Below are 16,484 nucleotides of genomic sequence, written 5' to 3'. Positions count from 1 at the left end.
ACCAGTTTGTTTTGTAAGTATTTTTCTAGTTTATTTCGCCAGTTCTTGAGTTTTTGATTTACTTTAGTTATTCTCTATATTTGACGTATATATTTATTTGTTGTAGAAACCGTATTTAAGGTATTAAAACTCCTGGTCACAACCCAATGTGTAATAGGTTTATGGCTGCGCCCACACTTCTTTTTTTATGATTGTATTTTTATCTGTGCAGTGAAAAAGATTAAATTTAATTAAATTTAAATTGAAGGTGGTACTGACTCCTTACTGTGTTCTATCAACTTATCCAAGTTAGAAAATGACGAGAATAAAAGACGGAATTTCTTCTCAGTGTTTACCTCCATGATTCGCTAATAATAATTAATAATAATTCGGTAATAGTAAGATTGGTTGGTTTTGTTGAAGGGTGTTTGGATCACAAAATTGGAAGCTATTTGATAAACCCTGAGGTGTTATATGGCTTGGGATTTAGTTAAAAGCAAATCTAAACTAATCTTATCATGCTCGAAACAACAAAATCCATTTCTAGCTAATGATTAATCGTATTTTACTGAGAAATAAGCTTTAAAACAATCAAGTTGTCGTTCTTCAGAACCTTATTTATTTGGCGGGAAATGAATTTCTTTTTTTTTTATTGGTTGTTTTTTTTTTTTATAATTTAACTATTTTATTGTGTATTTAAGTTCAGTAGTTTGTTGGTTAATGAGTTAACAATTCAGTTCTGAATTATTACAAAATTTCTCTCGTTAAAAGCGAATCAAATGCTTCAAATGTGCTTCATGTGTTGTGAGACATGATTACACGACTATGAGGGCTTAATCACATATTCTAGCCATTAGGTTCCTGATATACTAGGTTCTTAAAAGCGGCTTTTTAAGATTAATACACTCTAAGAATCGTATTAGCCAAGTATCTGAAGTACTGTACTGTATTCAACTCAACGTAGAAAAGATAGAGCCTAGTTATTTTGAGGCACCTTTTGATAAAGTCACACAAAGGTACATCAAGCGCTGTCATGTTTGACCAGCTTGACGAGCTGAACAAATTCTTTCATCATAACCCCAAACGTTTGTTGCTCATTTATTATACCGAATCAATATATGTATATCTTCGATGTTACAGCTGTCTCTGGGTCGTAATGAGCAATATCCTAGCTATTTTGTGTTCCACTTTCCTATAGCATTCAGGCTTTGTCATCAACCATTAAAAAGAATCTTCAAGAAAATCTTTTAAATCGGGATGTTGTGGTTTGCCTTAACTGCTGTGGTTCTGCTACAGTCGGGCGTACTAGGAGATAAAGGTATGTTATCTTAAATTTAACTTTAAAAAACTATTGCGGCTACCTTTGAAAAAATTTGAATAACGCTTAGCTTAGCTAACTTTTAGCACATATCAGAGTTACGCTCTGTTGCCTTCAAACAATTGTTTCAAGTCGAGGCATTTGGGTCAATACATGGAATACACGTAGAGAAACTGACCCAAATACAACAATCGTTTGAAAGGAACTTCATCATCAACAGTAGAAGAAAAAATGGAAATAGATATCTGACTTCTTTTGCGAAATAATAGAACAAGATCAAAAGCAAAAATAGAGGGTTTTTTTCCATATCCCATACGCAAAAGCCTTTTCGAATTCCCGATGATATTTTTAAATCGGAAAACGATCTTTTTAAATGGTCATAACAATAAGTAGTTTGGTTTAACAAGTGTGACTGCGATATTTTTACTTAGTGAATCCCAATAGAATAAATTAACACACCGCCATTCTTTCTGAATGTTGCTGTTTGTACTTGAATAAATCATATAGGTATGCTTCTGCAGCCCCCCTCTTCCACATCTAATTTCACTATCCGTGTTGTCTGGCGTAACCCAGAACATCCCCTTTCCCCTCCCCCCTTGGACCATCTTCTTTATCACTACTTGTACCTGACGTACCCCACCCCGGCGCCACCCACCTAAAGTCAAATTTAATTCAAACTGTTCTTACGTCCATCTTACTTAGATTGTAACCAGTCTCTCCTGACTAACAACGCCGTGACGTCATCATCTCAACTATCGGCCAACTTTTCTGCAAGTCATGCGCAAATGAGCTCAAAATCTGCCTGGTGTCCAACTCAGAATTTTTCAAGCAGCGAGTATTTGCAGATTGTCTTTTCGTCGTTTAAACGCATTACCAGGATCAAAATAGATGGGGAGACAAACCCTGGTGTCAATCAGACGGCTCGACGTGTGACCAAGTACCTCCTTCAAGTTAGCAGGGATGGTGTTCAGTTCCAAAACTTTAAACAGGTTATATGCTTAGTATCTTTACCCCTTTTTTGTTGGATTTGTGGGAAGGGAATGCTTGATATGATCTCGACAACATATATTCTTGCAATACCGCAACTCCTATCGTAGGAGAGAGAGGGTAACTCAAAAATCACCAGTGGCGGATCTAGGGGTGGGTTTTGGGGGTTGCAACCCCCCTATAAGAGCCATCGTGATTTATTATTATTATTATTATTATTATTATTATTATTATTATTATTATTATTATATATATTTTTTCATGACAACACCAACAGCATCGCGAGTTTTATTAAAACAGGGGTGCCAAACACATTTCGCTCGCTTTTTTTCTATACGCTGCGTGTGTGGGACCTGAAACAACCATGCTCGCCTGCAGCAATAATCGTCTCCCAAACCCTTTGGTCTGCAATATCTCCCCATCACCCCAATCAATGCTACAACCCCCCCTTTGAAAAAATCCTGGATCCGCCTCTGATCACGAGTGAATAAACTATATTTTTTATGTTATTTTATATCTGATATTATAATTTTATCATGGGCATGATTTCTATTGCGTTTCTCTCATAAATTATTGTGTTGGATAACGTTTATATGGCGTATACGAGTATTTTTATTTTTTCAACAGATATCACAGTCAGACGTTGTTGTTCAATTGAATGCCTTTGCGGTTCGTCTAGTGCCTCGTTCTTTCAATGCATTTCCTTGTATGAGGGTCGAGATTTACGGATGTAAAGGTTAGCATTCATTCATTCTTTCGAGGAGTACCACCACCATTCCTCCTTGCACATCTTTAAATTTAATCGTATTTTCGTGCGAAGGATGCATTCAAATGAGAAACCGTATCAGCTACGTTTTATAGGTTAATCTCTAATGCCAAGCTTTCGGCCATATTGGCCATTTCTTTATTCATATTGCATTTATTTGATGAACCAAATGAAAAGATCTAGAACGCGCTGAAGGATGGGAAATAATGGAAAAGATATTAAATGTGGAGGGCATAGTTTTGATGTAATCTATCCAGTTGGTTAACGATGATAGTATTTATAATACCTAGATATAGCAGCTATGGTACCTAGATATAGCAGCTATGGTACCTAGATATAGCAGCTATGGTACCTAGATATAGAGTTTGTATTCATCTAACAGGTGTAGTCCAGCAATGCACACTAACTCTGAAACCATAGCTCGAAAATCCTTGTTCAGGTTTCGAGCTTTTCTCACGACCAGCTTGTTCTTAACTGTTCAGCTTTGTCACCCATCACAAAGCAACTTTTTTTTTTTGTTCCTTTTACCAGCTCCAGAACCAGAGACATGCAAAGAGAAAAACGGCACCTGTTCACAGATCTGCAAAGATAATGAAAGGTATTGCTTCATGGGTGTGTGTTTCTTCAGATGTGTGACGGACTGGATGTGTACTAAGTACATCACCTGTAAATGCCATCCTGGGTACAAGTTGTTGAATGACAAACGAACATGCAAAGGTACACGATTTTACTCATGCTGTAGCTTTAATAAGTAGGCCATTTTCCAGTGTAAACCACTCGTATGTATTACGCCTTATAGTCTCTGGAAAACTCTTTACTCTTCTGTGTATTAAGTGAATAAAATCGTCCTTGCTTTACTGGCAAGGGTAGCATTTATACCCTGAGTTGATAAACCTAAGTTATTAACTAATAACTAAGCATCATTTGAGCACAATATTTGAGAGCATCAGTTATATTTACATTGATTTCGCTCAAAATGTAGATATCAATGAATGTAAACGATACAATGGCGGGTGCGATGACTTTTGTGAGAACACCGTCGGTAGCTACATATGCTCTTGTAAAAGTGGATACAAGCTTGAAAGAGACAGACACGGGTGTAGCGGTAAGTGAAATTGAGAAAGAGGACATCGAACCAAAAAATGTGAACTATTGTATAGGAAGAACCTGGGAAGTTATATATTTTTTCGTAACTGAGCGAAGATGATATACTACACTTGTGTTGCTAGCAGAATTATACTATACTGCGTGGTAATTGTAGGGACTCACCGTGGATAGTCACGGAAGCCATTTGTAATAAACTACTTGCCATACATCGGTTCATTGGCCAATGCATTCAACTAAGGCTGCAAAGTTTAATTTTTTGATCCTTTGAAATAAAAGTACTTTGCAGCTTGGTCTAATAAGCAGCAAATGTAACAGTATAGAGGCTTTGCACCATCACGTGATGGCAGCCATGACAGGAGGCAGGAACATTTGAATCTGTCTAATCTGATTTATATAAGAAAGAATTCAATTTCTCAGGGGAGGAAGACTCTATCTTTGTGCCTCCTGTCAAAGCCTCTACTTCAAGGAATGAAATGACACTTTTAATTAAAAAACGTTCTACGTTTCCCACGTCGAGCTTGTAAATTTATACTGAAAGATGACGTGGGAAACGTAGAAAGATATTTATCAAAAGTGTCATTTTATTATTTTAAAAAACCTTGCTTTGCTATCTCTATTTAAGGTTTTATGTGTGACCAGTGAGCCGATGTATGGCAAAGAGTGAAGGTAGCTTCACTGATGGTGTGTTCTCATTTATATTCAGACATCAATGAATGTGATATCAATGATGGAGGTTGTAACCAAATTTGCGAAAATAATCAAGGAAGTTATAAGTGCAAGTGTTGGACTGGTTACAAAATGTCTGCTGACAACCATACATGCATTGGTAAGCGGTAAACTCTTTAAAACTCTTATCACATAATTTGGGGTTGCCTTGGTTAGCGTTTACCCAGTTTCCCAGATATTTAATCTAGGATTTAGCAGGAAACCCAACAATAGTATTTAGGCATTCGTTAGGTAGATGTGATGTCATATATAGCCACCATGCTCAGATGACTGCTACAATTTTTGTCCTTACATCGTCGTAGGAATTAAGGGATGATGCAAGCGACTTATTTTATTCGTGGTTGTTGGGGAGGGGAGGGGAGAGCAGCTATGTTGGTGTGGTTTTCGAGTGATTTCATTAAAAAATCTAAATGTCCTTTTTGCATAATCTATTTTTATATGACTACCTACCTACATTGACCTATTCGAACGTCACAGAGTGAAGGCTCATAGCTTGCAGTCATTAACTGAATTTAATCTTTTTGAACAAAAGAAACTGAGAAAATATTGAATTTAACGAACAGAATACTACGAAGAAGTAACATAACACATACAAAGATGCAATCTTATGTTTTCGCTTTGTTAGATATCGATGAGTGTAAAGTTGACAACGGAGGCTGCAGTCACACGTGCATTAACCTGGCAGGAGGACGCAGATGCGCATGCCCAGTAGGATTTCAAGTCGATGCCTTGGGAAAGAATTGCGTCGGTAAGACTAAGGTCAAGCGTCGAACCTCAGATGAGCCGAACCTAAAGACATTAAAGAAGACCGCCTTTTTATCCATTGTTTCAATTAGGTTTGGCTTAAGTGTCGTTTGACCTGAGCCTAAGAAGTTCATTAATATATATATAATGATACAGTTGTGATCAACATTATATCGTTATTAGAAAATAGAAAGCAAAAGCAATAATCAATTTCTCTTGAAACAATTAATATAATGAAATCACTAGTAAGAAGTATAGGAATAATTTGTATAGGAGTAGATTTCGTTTGACTGTAGAAAAAAACATGTAAAGATGTCACTGTAAAAAATCGATGTTCGTGACATACGATTGTCATAGTCATACAAAAATCTGCCCTTTGCTTTTACAAATTCGTTTTAAAAGTTGAGTTATGACATTCTTTATATCATCTGCAGATACCAATGAATGCTATTTGGCAAACGGTGGCTGCGAAACATTCTGTCATAACAACAATGGTAGCTACACGTGCAGTTGCCGCAGTGGCTTTGAGTTGTACGACAAGCTGAAATGTCGAGGTAGGAAAGACAAATTTGCCTCACTTAAAATCGTAATGTATTTAGGAATGGTCATGTAACTGACTTTGATCTGATGTATTTTTAGATATTGATGAGTGTGCACGTAAAACAGACGACTGTGATGATCAATCTACAACCTGCTTTAACTATCAGGGAAGCTATGAATGTCGTTGCAAGAAAGGATTCAAATACATACCCAATAACAAAAGACAGTGTGAACGTAAGTGGACTCGTTACTCCATGGATAAAGCAGTTGTCAGCGGTTGTCGGTATGAGAGTATGATAGCGACGACCATGGAAGGAAGTTTTCTCGCACCCTTGAACTTCGTGAACTCGTGTACATCATCAATACTATTCATCGATACTATTCAACTTTTTTTTAAATGTATTGCAGGCATGACATGCCCCCCATTAGTCGAGTCGCAAGGTACCTCGGTAAGTCCCAGTGAATGCTTGGTAAAAAATGGACGAAAAGTTGGAGACAAATGTACATTTAGCTGTAAGGCAGGTTACGTCCTGCTAGATCCAAGCAAGAATACCATGACGTGTTTGGATACTACCAGCTGGGATATGCCCATCATAAGCTGTAGACGTGAGTACCGTCAGTATTGTTATATAAAAGTTGTACAAATCAATCCAAGGCTTACAAAAAACACCGTGGCAAGCAGGCTTTCTTGGGCATGGAAGGAAAGCCATTGGCCTTAACTCTATCTTTACTTCCATATCCTTTATAGAAAACAATTGTCAAATCAGAATTGAGAAAGGGTGGGGATAGATCTCTCAATTTAGGTTTAGCTTGATGTTTGGGTTGTATCCATATTCATGCCTCTTCTCATGCGCAACAAACAAATATAGCGCTCTAGGAAATGACACCTTAAACCCTTCTCGAAATCATCTCGCTAACAGGAAAATACAAAAGAAGTGGCACAAATTCCATTGAGAAAAATTGTGTTTGCTTTTGAATATATTTTACTCTAAGTCTAGCTATACTCTACGTGTATCCAAACACAAAATGTTCAGGCTACTGTAAGTTCCACTCCCAACATAATTTTGAAAGGGATTTCATATTCATATATCATGCTGCTTGTAACATGAGTTGTAATTATCAAATTCAAGATTCATAAATTTCATTCAGAAATTAACTAAGCAAAATTATTAAGTTTTCAACAAACTCTTATCCTACCTGAGGAGAATTGCCGGACAATCCCCTGTGTCCATGTTAAAGACAAGTTCGTCTTGTGCAGCGTACTAAGTCTCTTGGCCAGAGAACTCAAAGGACTCAATATCTTTCGTATTTTAAATATATTTACAGCAATACGATGTCCAAGTCTTACCCCGCCAGCCAATGGATACGTCTATCCACCTTTCTGTAGCACAACTGGTAACACGTTTGGACAATCTTGCTATTATCGGTGCAACAAAGGCTATTCCCTGAAAAATGGTCAGAATCCTAAGAGGGATTGTACAAACAGTGGTGCTTGGGACATCAGCACCCCAGCGACTTGTGCCAAAGGTTAGTAAAATTAGGTACCACACTTTGATATTCCCTACTTATTAAGTGATAAAAAAAGGCCTTGAACATTGTTTTGAGGAGGAAAGCCAGTTGTATTTTTGTCTATTTTACCTAGGTCCCCGAGAAATGAAAAGGATTAGCCATCTCAAGATAGCAACGCCTTTCACCTAACCCATAGACATCGGAAAAAAATTATTTTTCAATAACGGGAAAGCGCTGATGGTGTAACTGTGAGAGAGCTCGCCTCCGTGCGACTTGTGTTCAATAGACCCTTTCACGGATCCCGTTACTCAACCTCAGCCTCGTCAGCGTGTAATATATTCTTTAGAAATTGCCTACAACCTGTGAAATTTCTAAGTGTTTCAATTGTTTGTTGATGTGTAAATTCCTTTCATTACTGCGGACTGTAGACAAATTCTAAAAAATAATTACACGCTGACGAGGCTGAGGTTGAGTTACGGGATCCGTGAAATGGCCTATTCCTATACTCAGTGTTGCATGTGAGTAGAGTTGTATGTTGGTTCTCTCCTGTGCTTCGAGGGTTTTTCTTGGGTTTTCTCCTTCTTTTGCAAAATTTGACTGTAAATTTCCATTGACGTTTAGTTGAAGAAGAGCCATTCTGTGGAAACACGGTTAAGGCCACTGTTATTATTAATTGTTTGACATCTTATTTCTTTCAGTATTTATTAAACCTTGGATCAACTGTCCACCTGACGTAGTCATGTCCCTGGACCCGAAAGGTAACCAAGCTGACGTCACAGCCTTGCTTTTAAAGCCAAAGAGCAATGTTGGAGATGTTAAAATGTTCCCAGAAAAATACCGAACGAGCCTTGTGTTCCCAGCTGGTACAACTACGCTGACCTACAAAGCTACCAACAAAAATGGTGATGTTGCACAGTGCACTACAGATGTCATCATTGAAGGTATATGCTTCATAGCTCATCCCTCAAAAACGTATTCTGCACATCCATAAAATACGGTTTGCTAAAATGAAGTAAAATGAATAACTCGTAATAAGTACGAGAACGATGCGAGGTACTGGCATGGAACTATGACAAAAAGTAATGGCTAAGTTAAATTTCACTAAAGTAAAAGCCATCCTAGACTATGTTCGTTCAAACAAAACCTAGTTCGTATGGACCGAAAAGGCCAACTAACTTTTGTAGCAATTTGATGTCTCTAAGAAACGTTTTGTAACTACTCTATGTGCACATTTATTTGGTAAAATGACTCCCCTATTGAGCTATGTTTAGCGACAAGAATCTTATAACGGTTGCCTTTTTTTTGCTAACTTCAAGTTTAAACTTACATTGAATGTGGAATGTGTCTTAGCTGCTTTCTTATTTAGATTATAATGTCCATTTTAGTACATGTACTGTACATTACCAAACGGCATGATTATTAACCAATTACATTGTGTCCATCTTCAGACAAGACACCTCCGCGTGTTGTGTACTGCCCTAACAACATCTACGAGAGCTCCCCCGGAATAGATAAAGTGATCATATGGCGCGATCCTGAATTTGCAGACAACGTCAAAGTCACAAGTATGAATCGACGACGATAGTTATCTTATTATTTTAAACTATGTATTACTATAAGAACTTTCACGTGGCGATGCGTTCCTTAACAGTGATAAAGTAGAATTTTGCAAAAGCATGGTTACGACACGGGATTTACGACCTTTTCTGAATGCGTTGCATTTGATACATGATATATTTCACGGTCATACGATGTGTGATGTTTTTATACAGTGCACAGTTTATGCTTTATAGTAAACGTTAATCCAATAATGAAGAGATGGAAAACACGTCCATTTGCTTTGCGTTCTCATAACGTGCGCGTGCGCAACCCAATTAGAAAGTAAGATTTATAACAGTTGTTCCTCGCCAGCCGATAGTGAGCAGCCGATAATAAGAACGTTGTAAGGATGAAGTCATTTATTGATTGCTCGCTTTAATTCTTCAATCAGGTGTCACCTCCGACAAGAAGCCCAATCAAAAGTTTGGCCTTGGGGAAACGTTGGTATTGTATGTTGCAAAAGACGCTGCAGGAAACACGGCTCAATGTAGCTTTTCAGTCACTGTTAAGAGTGAGTACTGATTAGAATCCAGCTTTGTTGACTGCGTTCCCCGAAAGGGAATATGGGTCAAATATTTTTGGTTAGCATTTTCCGAGCACGGACTGAATGCAATGTAGATTCAGCTGATGAACATTCCGCACCAGACAATGCAGGAAGCGTAACAAAGCACAAGGGTTATTCGGCTTTATCGACAATTGCTATATAGTAAAGTCTTTCTTCATTTTTTTTAGGATTGCAATGTCCCGTTGCTGAAGACCCTGACAATGGAAAACTAACGAACTGCATGAATTATGGCTCGACAAAATACTGTCGCATTACGTGTAACACAGGAAAACAAACCTTTATGTTCACATATGGAGCCACTTGTCAGCTACCTGAGGCTACATGGAATGAAATTCCAGCATGTGTCGGTAAGGAATGAGGGTCCCCCCTACGCTTACAAGTATTTTTGTCCAATAACAACTTATTCCTATAATTCTTATTCCAACATGTGTCGGTAAGGAATAAGGGTCACCCTACTTTTACAAGTATCTTTTTATCCAATGATAACTCATAACTATAATTCTCAGTTAATACAGCAGGTATTTTTGTCCGGCAGTGACAACTTATTTCTATAATTTCATTCAAGCATATTTTATCTTGAATCAATTTTTATTATTCAACACTTTAATTGCTACAAATTTCAATGAAGTAACTGCTTTTGTCCAGACGTAGCCATAGAAATCATAATCATAAAGATATAGTCCACTTACAGGAAATAAGTAAGGTCGAAGTTTTAAAAAAGAACTTCTCAAATGAAGATTTATTTTCTCATGTTATTTCAGATGCAACAAGAATTAACGCTGGTGATTCATGTCCTTCTGGCCAGATACAGCAGAAGAGTTTAACTGGTTATCCGAACTTCATTAAATATTGTGGTATGTGGAACCTGCATTCATTTCTATATGATTACATAACAAATCTAGCCATCAACTGTTTACGCACTGTTGTAGTTTTGTAATTTGAAATCCTTCTTCCTGATATGATGTGGCAATTTAACGTCTCCCTGAGGTGTGACATCCTTCTCCCTGATGTGTGACATCCTTCTCCCTGAGGTGTGATATCCTTCTCCCTGAGGTGTGTCATCCTTCTCCCTGAGGTGTGGCATCCTTCTCCCTAAGGTGTGGCATCCTTCTCCCTGACGTGTGATATCCTTCTCCCTAAGGTGTGTCATCCTTCTCCCTGAGGTGTGTCATCCTTCTCCCTCAGGTGTGGCATCCTTCTCCCTGACGTGTGATATACTTCTCCCTGAGGTGTGTCATCCTTCTCCCTGAGGTGTGTCATCCTTCTTCCTGAGGTGTGTCATCCTTCTCCCTGACGTGTGATATACTTCTCCCTGAGGTGTGTCATCCTTCTCCCTGAGGTGTGTCATCCTTCTCCCTGAGGTGTGTCATCCTTCTTCCTGAGGTGTGTCATCCTTCTTCCTGAGGTGTGTCATCCTTCTCCCTGAGGTGTGTCATCCTTCTCCCTGAGGTGTGATATCCTTCTCCCTGAGGTGTGTCATCCTTCTCCCTGACGTGTGTCATCCTTCTCCCTGATGTGTGGCATCCTTCTCCCTGAGGTGTGATATCCTTCTCCCTGACGTGTGATATCCTTCTCCCTGAGGTGTGTCATCCTTTTCCCTGATGTGTGTCATCCTTCTCCCTAAGGTGTGGCATCCTTCTCCCTGACGTGTGATATCCTTCTCCTTGACGTGTGATATCCTTCTCCCTAAGGTGTGGCATCCTTCTCCCTGAGGTGTGGCATCCTTCTCCCTGACGTGTGATATCCTTCTCCCTAAGGTGTGGCATCCTTCTCCCTGAGGTGTGGCATCCTTCTCCCTGACGTGTGATATCCTTCTCCCTGAGGTGTGACAATCCTTCTCACTGTGGTGTGACAATCCTTCTTCCTGACGAGTGACAATCTTTCTCCCTGAGGTGTGACAATTCTTCTCAGTCCCTGTTACAACCCTTCTTCCCGGGTGCAGCTTTCTTTCTCCCTGAGTAGTGGTGTGTGTATGTGTAGAATTCCCTCCAAATTTATTTTGATGTTTCTATTTCTTCAGTAAGTTGTCCACGCGGATACAAGTATGATTCTAGCGCTAAAGACTGTATCAAGTGCCCTGTAGGATACACAAGTCTTGCAGAATCTAGTGCTCAGTGTACAAAATGCCCAGCAGGAAAGTCCACGGTGAAAGCGGGATCCAAAAATTGCATCGGTAAGATTTCTTCACATTTTGTCTTCAGGCATAAAAAGCTAGAGCAACGACTCACGTTAAGAAGTCGACGCAACATCTTTAAATTATTCCTAGAACTAAAAAAACTGCCACTTCATACCTCAAATCCAAGATTCTTTTCCCCAAGAGATGTCTGTTAGGTTGAGTAAATGGGTAAAATTTGAGAGCCAAATTTTCTTGGAAAAAAGAAACCTATTTTAAAGGCCTTATATTGATGTTGTACTACAAGCCATAGGTTTCTAATCTTAGACAAAGTCTGAGATATATATTTTGAATCTCCTATATAGATCAATGTAAACCTGGCACATCGTCTGAGGATGGTTTTGACTTGCCTCTGAACCCCAATGGATGCTCGCAATGCTCGATGGGATACTACTCGGATATCTATGGAGCCAGCCAATGCAAGCAGTGTCCAGATAAACTAATGACCAAATTCAAGGGATCCAATTCAAAGGATGACTGTGGAAGTAAGAATGAATAGAGTTACATTCTCCAATAGGAAATCTAGAAATATTTCAATATCCGTATTATTCTTATCTCTACTAAGATATTGAAGTAAATACAAATAAATGTTTTCAGTGACTAAACAGACAAAACAAATGACTTCAATTAAAATGTGGAATTTCGTCAGAGTAGCACTTTAAGATAACAGACTTGATAATGATTTTTAATTCTAAAATTGTTGATAATTTATAATTTAAATATTTAATAATTTGGTCAGACGTTACTTTTGGCTAAAAACATACTCAACAAGGGGTCATAACCTTATGACCCCAGGTGAGTGGCACGATTGAATATTTGCTAATCATGTCGCCATGTCGTTGCTTCTAGTTGCGCCCACCGTAACCGAGTTTGGCCCAATGAATATCAATGTCGATGAGAACGATCGAGTAGAGTTCGTCTGCAAAGCAGTTGGTCCACCAACACCATCAATAAAAATAGTCAAAGCCAGACCTACACCCGGTAAGAAATTGATACCTTGATTTTTAGGATTCTATAAGCACCCAAGTAAGTTATTTAGCTACTCGACATGGTTCGTTTGAACGCTGTAATGGATTGAGCGTACATGGACCATCTAATATAATCTAATCTAATATAAATAATATTTTTATTTCTGTAGATGGCTTTGGCGGCCCGGTTAAGATTGAGTCTATAGTAGAAGGTGGCAAACAGATTGGTATTCGTTACATTATTCAAAAAGCATCAGAACACGACCAAGGCCTGTACTCCTGTGTGGCTACCAATGTTTTTGGAAAGAACACCAAGTTCCTGAACTTACAGGTCAACATCAACCTGGGATCAGGTACGACTATGTAGTATCAATTAGTAGGAATGGTTAGCTGATGGAATAGAGTGATCTTCATAAACCCGTGAAATAAATGTAAGCGTAATAATCATTAATACAAACTAGTGCGAGTTATTACCCATTAGACTTTAAACAACGAAGTAATATAATACAGTCAATAGACTTTCACTGCAATACTTAGCTTTCTCACTAGTAACCACTATTACACATTAATATGCGTTAATAGAGGTTAATAGCTAAATTATGAAAATCACTCTTATATTAAAGATTATATCTTTAATAGCATCTAAGAAATAATGAAAATGGAAACCACCTTTTCATTTCACAATTTTCTTTTCTTTTTTCTTTCTTATTTTTACGTATCACTTTCTTTGCTCATTTATTTACTTCATTCTTCGCTTCTTCCTTACTATTTTCTTTTCTTCCTTCTATCTTTTCCCTTTCTCTTTCTCTTCCTTTTTTTTTATTTTTACCCTCTATTTTTTTTCTTCTAACAATCCTTGGCCTTTAAGGATTTTGGTATTGTAAAAGTTGAAATATATATAAAATGATAATCAGTAATATGCTAATATCTTTCCCTTTTAAATTTCAGGCCAAAGTGGAGTTTAAGCCAAGAAAATTTGAGAGTGATTATAAAATTAGATTACTGTTACTAAGCATCTGTAATGCAATTGCTTGTGCTATAAATCAATAAAAAAAAGGATATGATGTTCAGGATGATAATTTTGGTCAATATGCAAGTTTTAATTTCACGCAAACTGCAATTATGCTATACCCTTGGGATTGGGGGCATTTCCACGCATTTTTTGAAAAAGGGTTAACATTTTGTCAAAAAAGCTTATATAAAAAGGACGAGGAACGCCTGGTGAAAATCGTGATTTTTACACCAGCTCAAAATGTTTAATTTGGAGCTTAATCCGTTGGTGTAAAAGTGATGAAAATCACCAGGCGTTCCTCGCTCTCATTTGCATTACGGGTTTTGTTTTTATCGTATTTTTCGAAAGTTTTTCAAGTAAAACCTGTCATTGATAAGTTTCCCACGCTTTGGGGAGTTCCATGGGCTATACCCTTGGGATTGGGGGCATTTCCACGCATTTTTCGAAAAAGGGTTAAGATTTCGTCAAAAAAGCTTATATAAAAAGGACGAGGAACGCCTGGTCAATATCTTGATTTTTACACCAGCTCAAAATGTTTAATTTGGAGCTTAATCCGTTGGTGTAAAAGTGATGAAAATCACCAGGCGTTCCTCGCTCTCATTTGCATTACGGGTCTTGGTTTTTTCGTGTTTTTCGAAAGTTTTCCAAGTAAAACCTGTCGTTGATAAGTTTATCACGCTTTGGGGAGTTCCATGGGCTATACCCTTGGGATTGGGGGATTTCCAGGTGTGAAATCTCTCATCTATTTTATTTTTTCATGCTTTGATCTTTTGGGGATTTCCATGGATTATGGCTCATATTTTTTGATGAGATGATATTCCTCCAACCTTTATTTTTTGTTTTTCCTCCTGTTTGAAACTTTTCTTTTTTTGCGGAAAGAGGTTTTTTCATTACTATGGTCAATCTATAAATAAAATCTTGTTTTGCCAGCTTCCAAATTGAAGTCCCCACAAGTAAAGTTATTGACAGAAATTCTTCTACTAGAATGTCAAATTCAATAATACCCCTTTCCAGCACCGCTGTCTAAACATAAAAAAGAGAAAGTCTTTTATTTATTTATTTTCAATTGAGAATTAGAAAACATATAAAAACGTTGCTACTAGACGGCATTTCTATACCAGCTTCAAGCTTTAGGCAGAGAAATTAAAGAAGATAGAAAGCTGGAGACATCATGAAGTTCTTGTTGGTAGCTGTTCTGGTACTGGCCTCTGTGGCTCACCTTAAAGCAGAAAAAGAAGATGAGAAATTACTGAGCATAATAGAAATGGACTAAGATGATGTTGATCATGAAATTGTTAAGTCATAACTAATTGTTAGTAACACCTAGTCGTATGTAGATAGCTATTTCTGAATTCCTGTATTGTTTGATATCTTTTTGATTGATTAACTTAACTGTTGTGGAAGTGTTTATACAACGTTATTTTGTGACCGATTGCGTTTAGTGTGCCTTTGGATCAAACTTCCTCCTAGTTTTTCTATTTTTCGTGGACTTTTTGCTAGTTTTTTTCTTTGCACTCCAGCCGAAACACATTTACACTTCTTGACATGATATGTTGTATAATTATCACCACGACCTGCGTCACCTCGTTTACGAAAAAACTGTGTGCGATTCAAGAACTACCCCTTCCGTTCACACTAACTAACCTTGTTTTGTTATAAATTTCTTTATCCTTCCTTGTTTGGCCGTCTTCTTCAAACAGGAGTAAAACTAGCTTTCTGAGGTAGTTTTGTTAAACAAGTTAGTTTAGTTAGCAGTTTTCGAATTTCAATTATGAAAATGTTTTTTCTTCTTTGATTTTGCAGTCCTGCTTTTCCCATTTATGTGTAATACTTGTATTACATAAGGCTATATTTTAGCAGTAACTTGCACACTATATAATGTATAACTAGAACTGGCATGTTTCCATTCAATAGATGATGGTGGATGCTCAAGATGCTTTACTATCACGCCCATCTGGAAGACCACGCCCTTCTGGAGGACCTCATCCAACTTTAATTTTGGTATGTAAGATTTATTTATTGGAGATAATTTTATGTTCGACAACTGATATACATTGTACTGAATCTCACTCGATCGATGAAAATGAAAATTAAGAGCATTAGAAATAGGTGCTAGCTTTGATTCACATAAAAGGTGACACCACCAAGTAGAACTGAACAAGGTGACAAGGTTTTTTATATCCTTGCAGGGAAAGTGCCTTGAGGAGGCCGTCAAGTGTTTTCGCAATGCTGGAAAAGATAAAGAGGCAAGACGCCAATGTTACAGAGAATTTCAGAAATGTAAAAGACCGGACAGACCATCTCGACAACCGAAGGAAGAAGATGCAAGAAGACCACGCCTGTCTGGTAAACCACGTCCATCTGGCAGACCACATCCGTCCCGAAGACCACGTCCATCCAGGAGACCCCATCCATCCAGGAGACCACGTCCATCCCGTAGACCACGTCCATCCAGGAGACCACGTCCATCTAGGAGACCACGTCCATCTCG

The 16,484-nt window shown here is 38.0% G+C and overlaps 1 protein-coding gene and 1 long non-coding RNA gene across 2 annotated transcripts; one reads left to right on the top strand and one right to left on the bottom strand.

The window, feature by feature from the left end:
* The first annotated feature begins 1,137 nt into the window (after window positions 1–1,137).
* On the top strand, window positions 1,138–14,051 carry LOC116291843 (uncharacterized). The gene is made up of 21 exons (XM_031699057.2): window positions 1,138–1,297; window positions 2,000–2,286; window positions 2,912–3,020; window positions 3,582–3,767; window positions 4,033–4,155; window positions 4,861–4,983; window positions 5,509–5,631; window positions 6,062–6,181; window positions 6,267–6,401; window positions 6,576–6,773; window positions 7,494–7,694; window positions 8,375–8,617; window positions 9,125–9,241; window positions 9,667–9,786; window positions 10,008–10,187; window positions 10,602–10,694; window positions 11,861–12,013; window positions 12,319–12,498; window positions 12,863–12,994; window positions 13,152–13,334; window positions 13,930–14,051. Exons 1-21 carry the CDS (start codon window positions 1,237–1,239, stop codon window positions 13,944–13,946), a joined length of 3,084 nt encoding a protein of 1,027 aa, XP_031554917.1. The 5' UTR covers window positions 1,138–1,236; the 3' UTR covers window positions 13,947–14,051.
* A 974-nt stretch (window positions 14,052–15,025) lies between these two features.
* On the bottom strand, window positions 15,026–16,484 carry LOC148906020 (uncharacterized). The gene is made up of 2 exons (XR_016121618.1): window positions 15,638–16,484; window positions 15,026–15,212 (listed from the first exon to the last, which is right to left on the bottom strand). It is a non-coding gene; the product is annotated as an uncharacterized LOC148906020 (long non-coding RNA).

This window comes from Actinia tenebrosa, unplaced genomic scaffold, assembly GCF_029948245.1.
Source record: "Actinia tenebrosa isolate PJP-AT-01 unplaced genomic scaffold, QUT_ActTen_1.0 PGA_scaffold6__47_contigs__length_16458017, whole genome shotgun sequence".
Classification (NCBI taxonomy): domain Eukaryota; kingdom Metazoa; phylum Cnidaria; class Anthozoa; order Actiniaria; family Actiniidae; genus Actinia; species Actinia tenebrosa.
Note: the sequence above shows the minus strand (reverse complement) of the source record. Positions and strands in the feature narration are given on the sequence as shown.

Coding starts and splice junctions, on each gene's coding strand:
- LOC116291843 (XM_031699057.2), top strand. CDS start 1,237: ATGTTGTGGTTTGCCTTAACTGCTGTGGTTCTGCTACAGTCGGGCGTA. Junction 2,287..2,911: donor AGTTCCAAAACTTTAAACAG/GTTATATGCTTA, acceptor TTTTTTCAACAG/ATATCACAGTCAGACGTTGT. Junction 10,695..11,860: donor GAACTTCATTAAATATTGTG/GTATGTGGAACC, acceptor CTATTTCTTCAG/TAAGTTGTCCACGCGGATAC.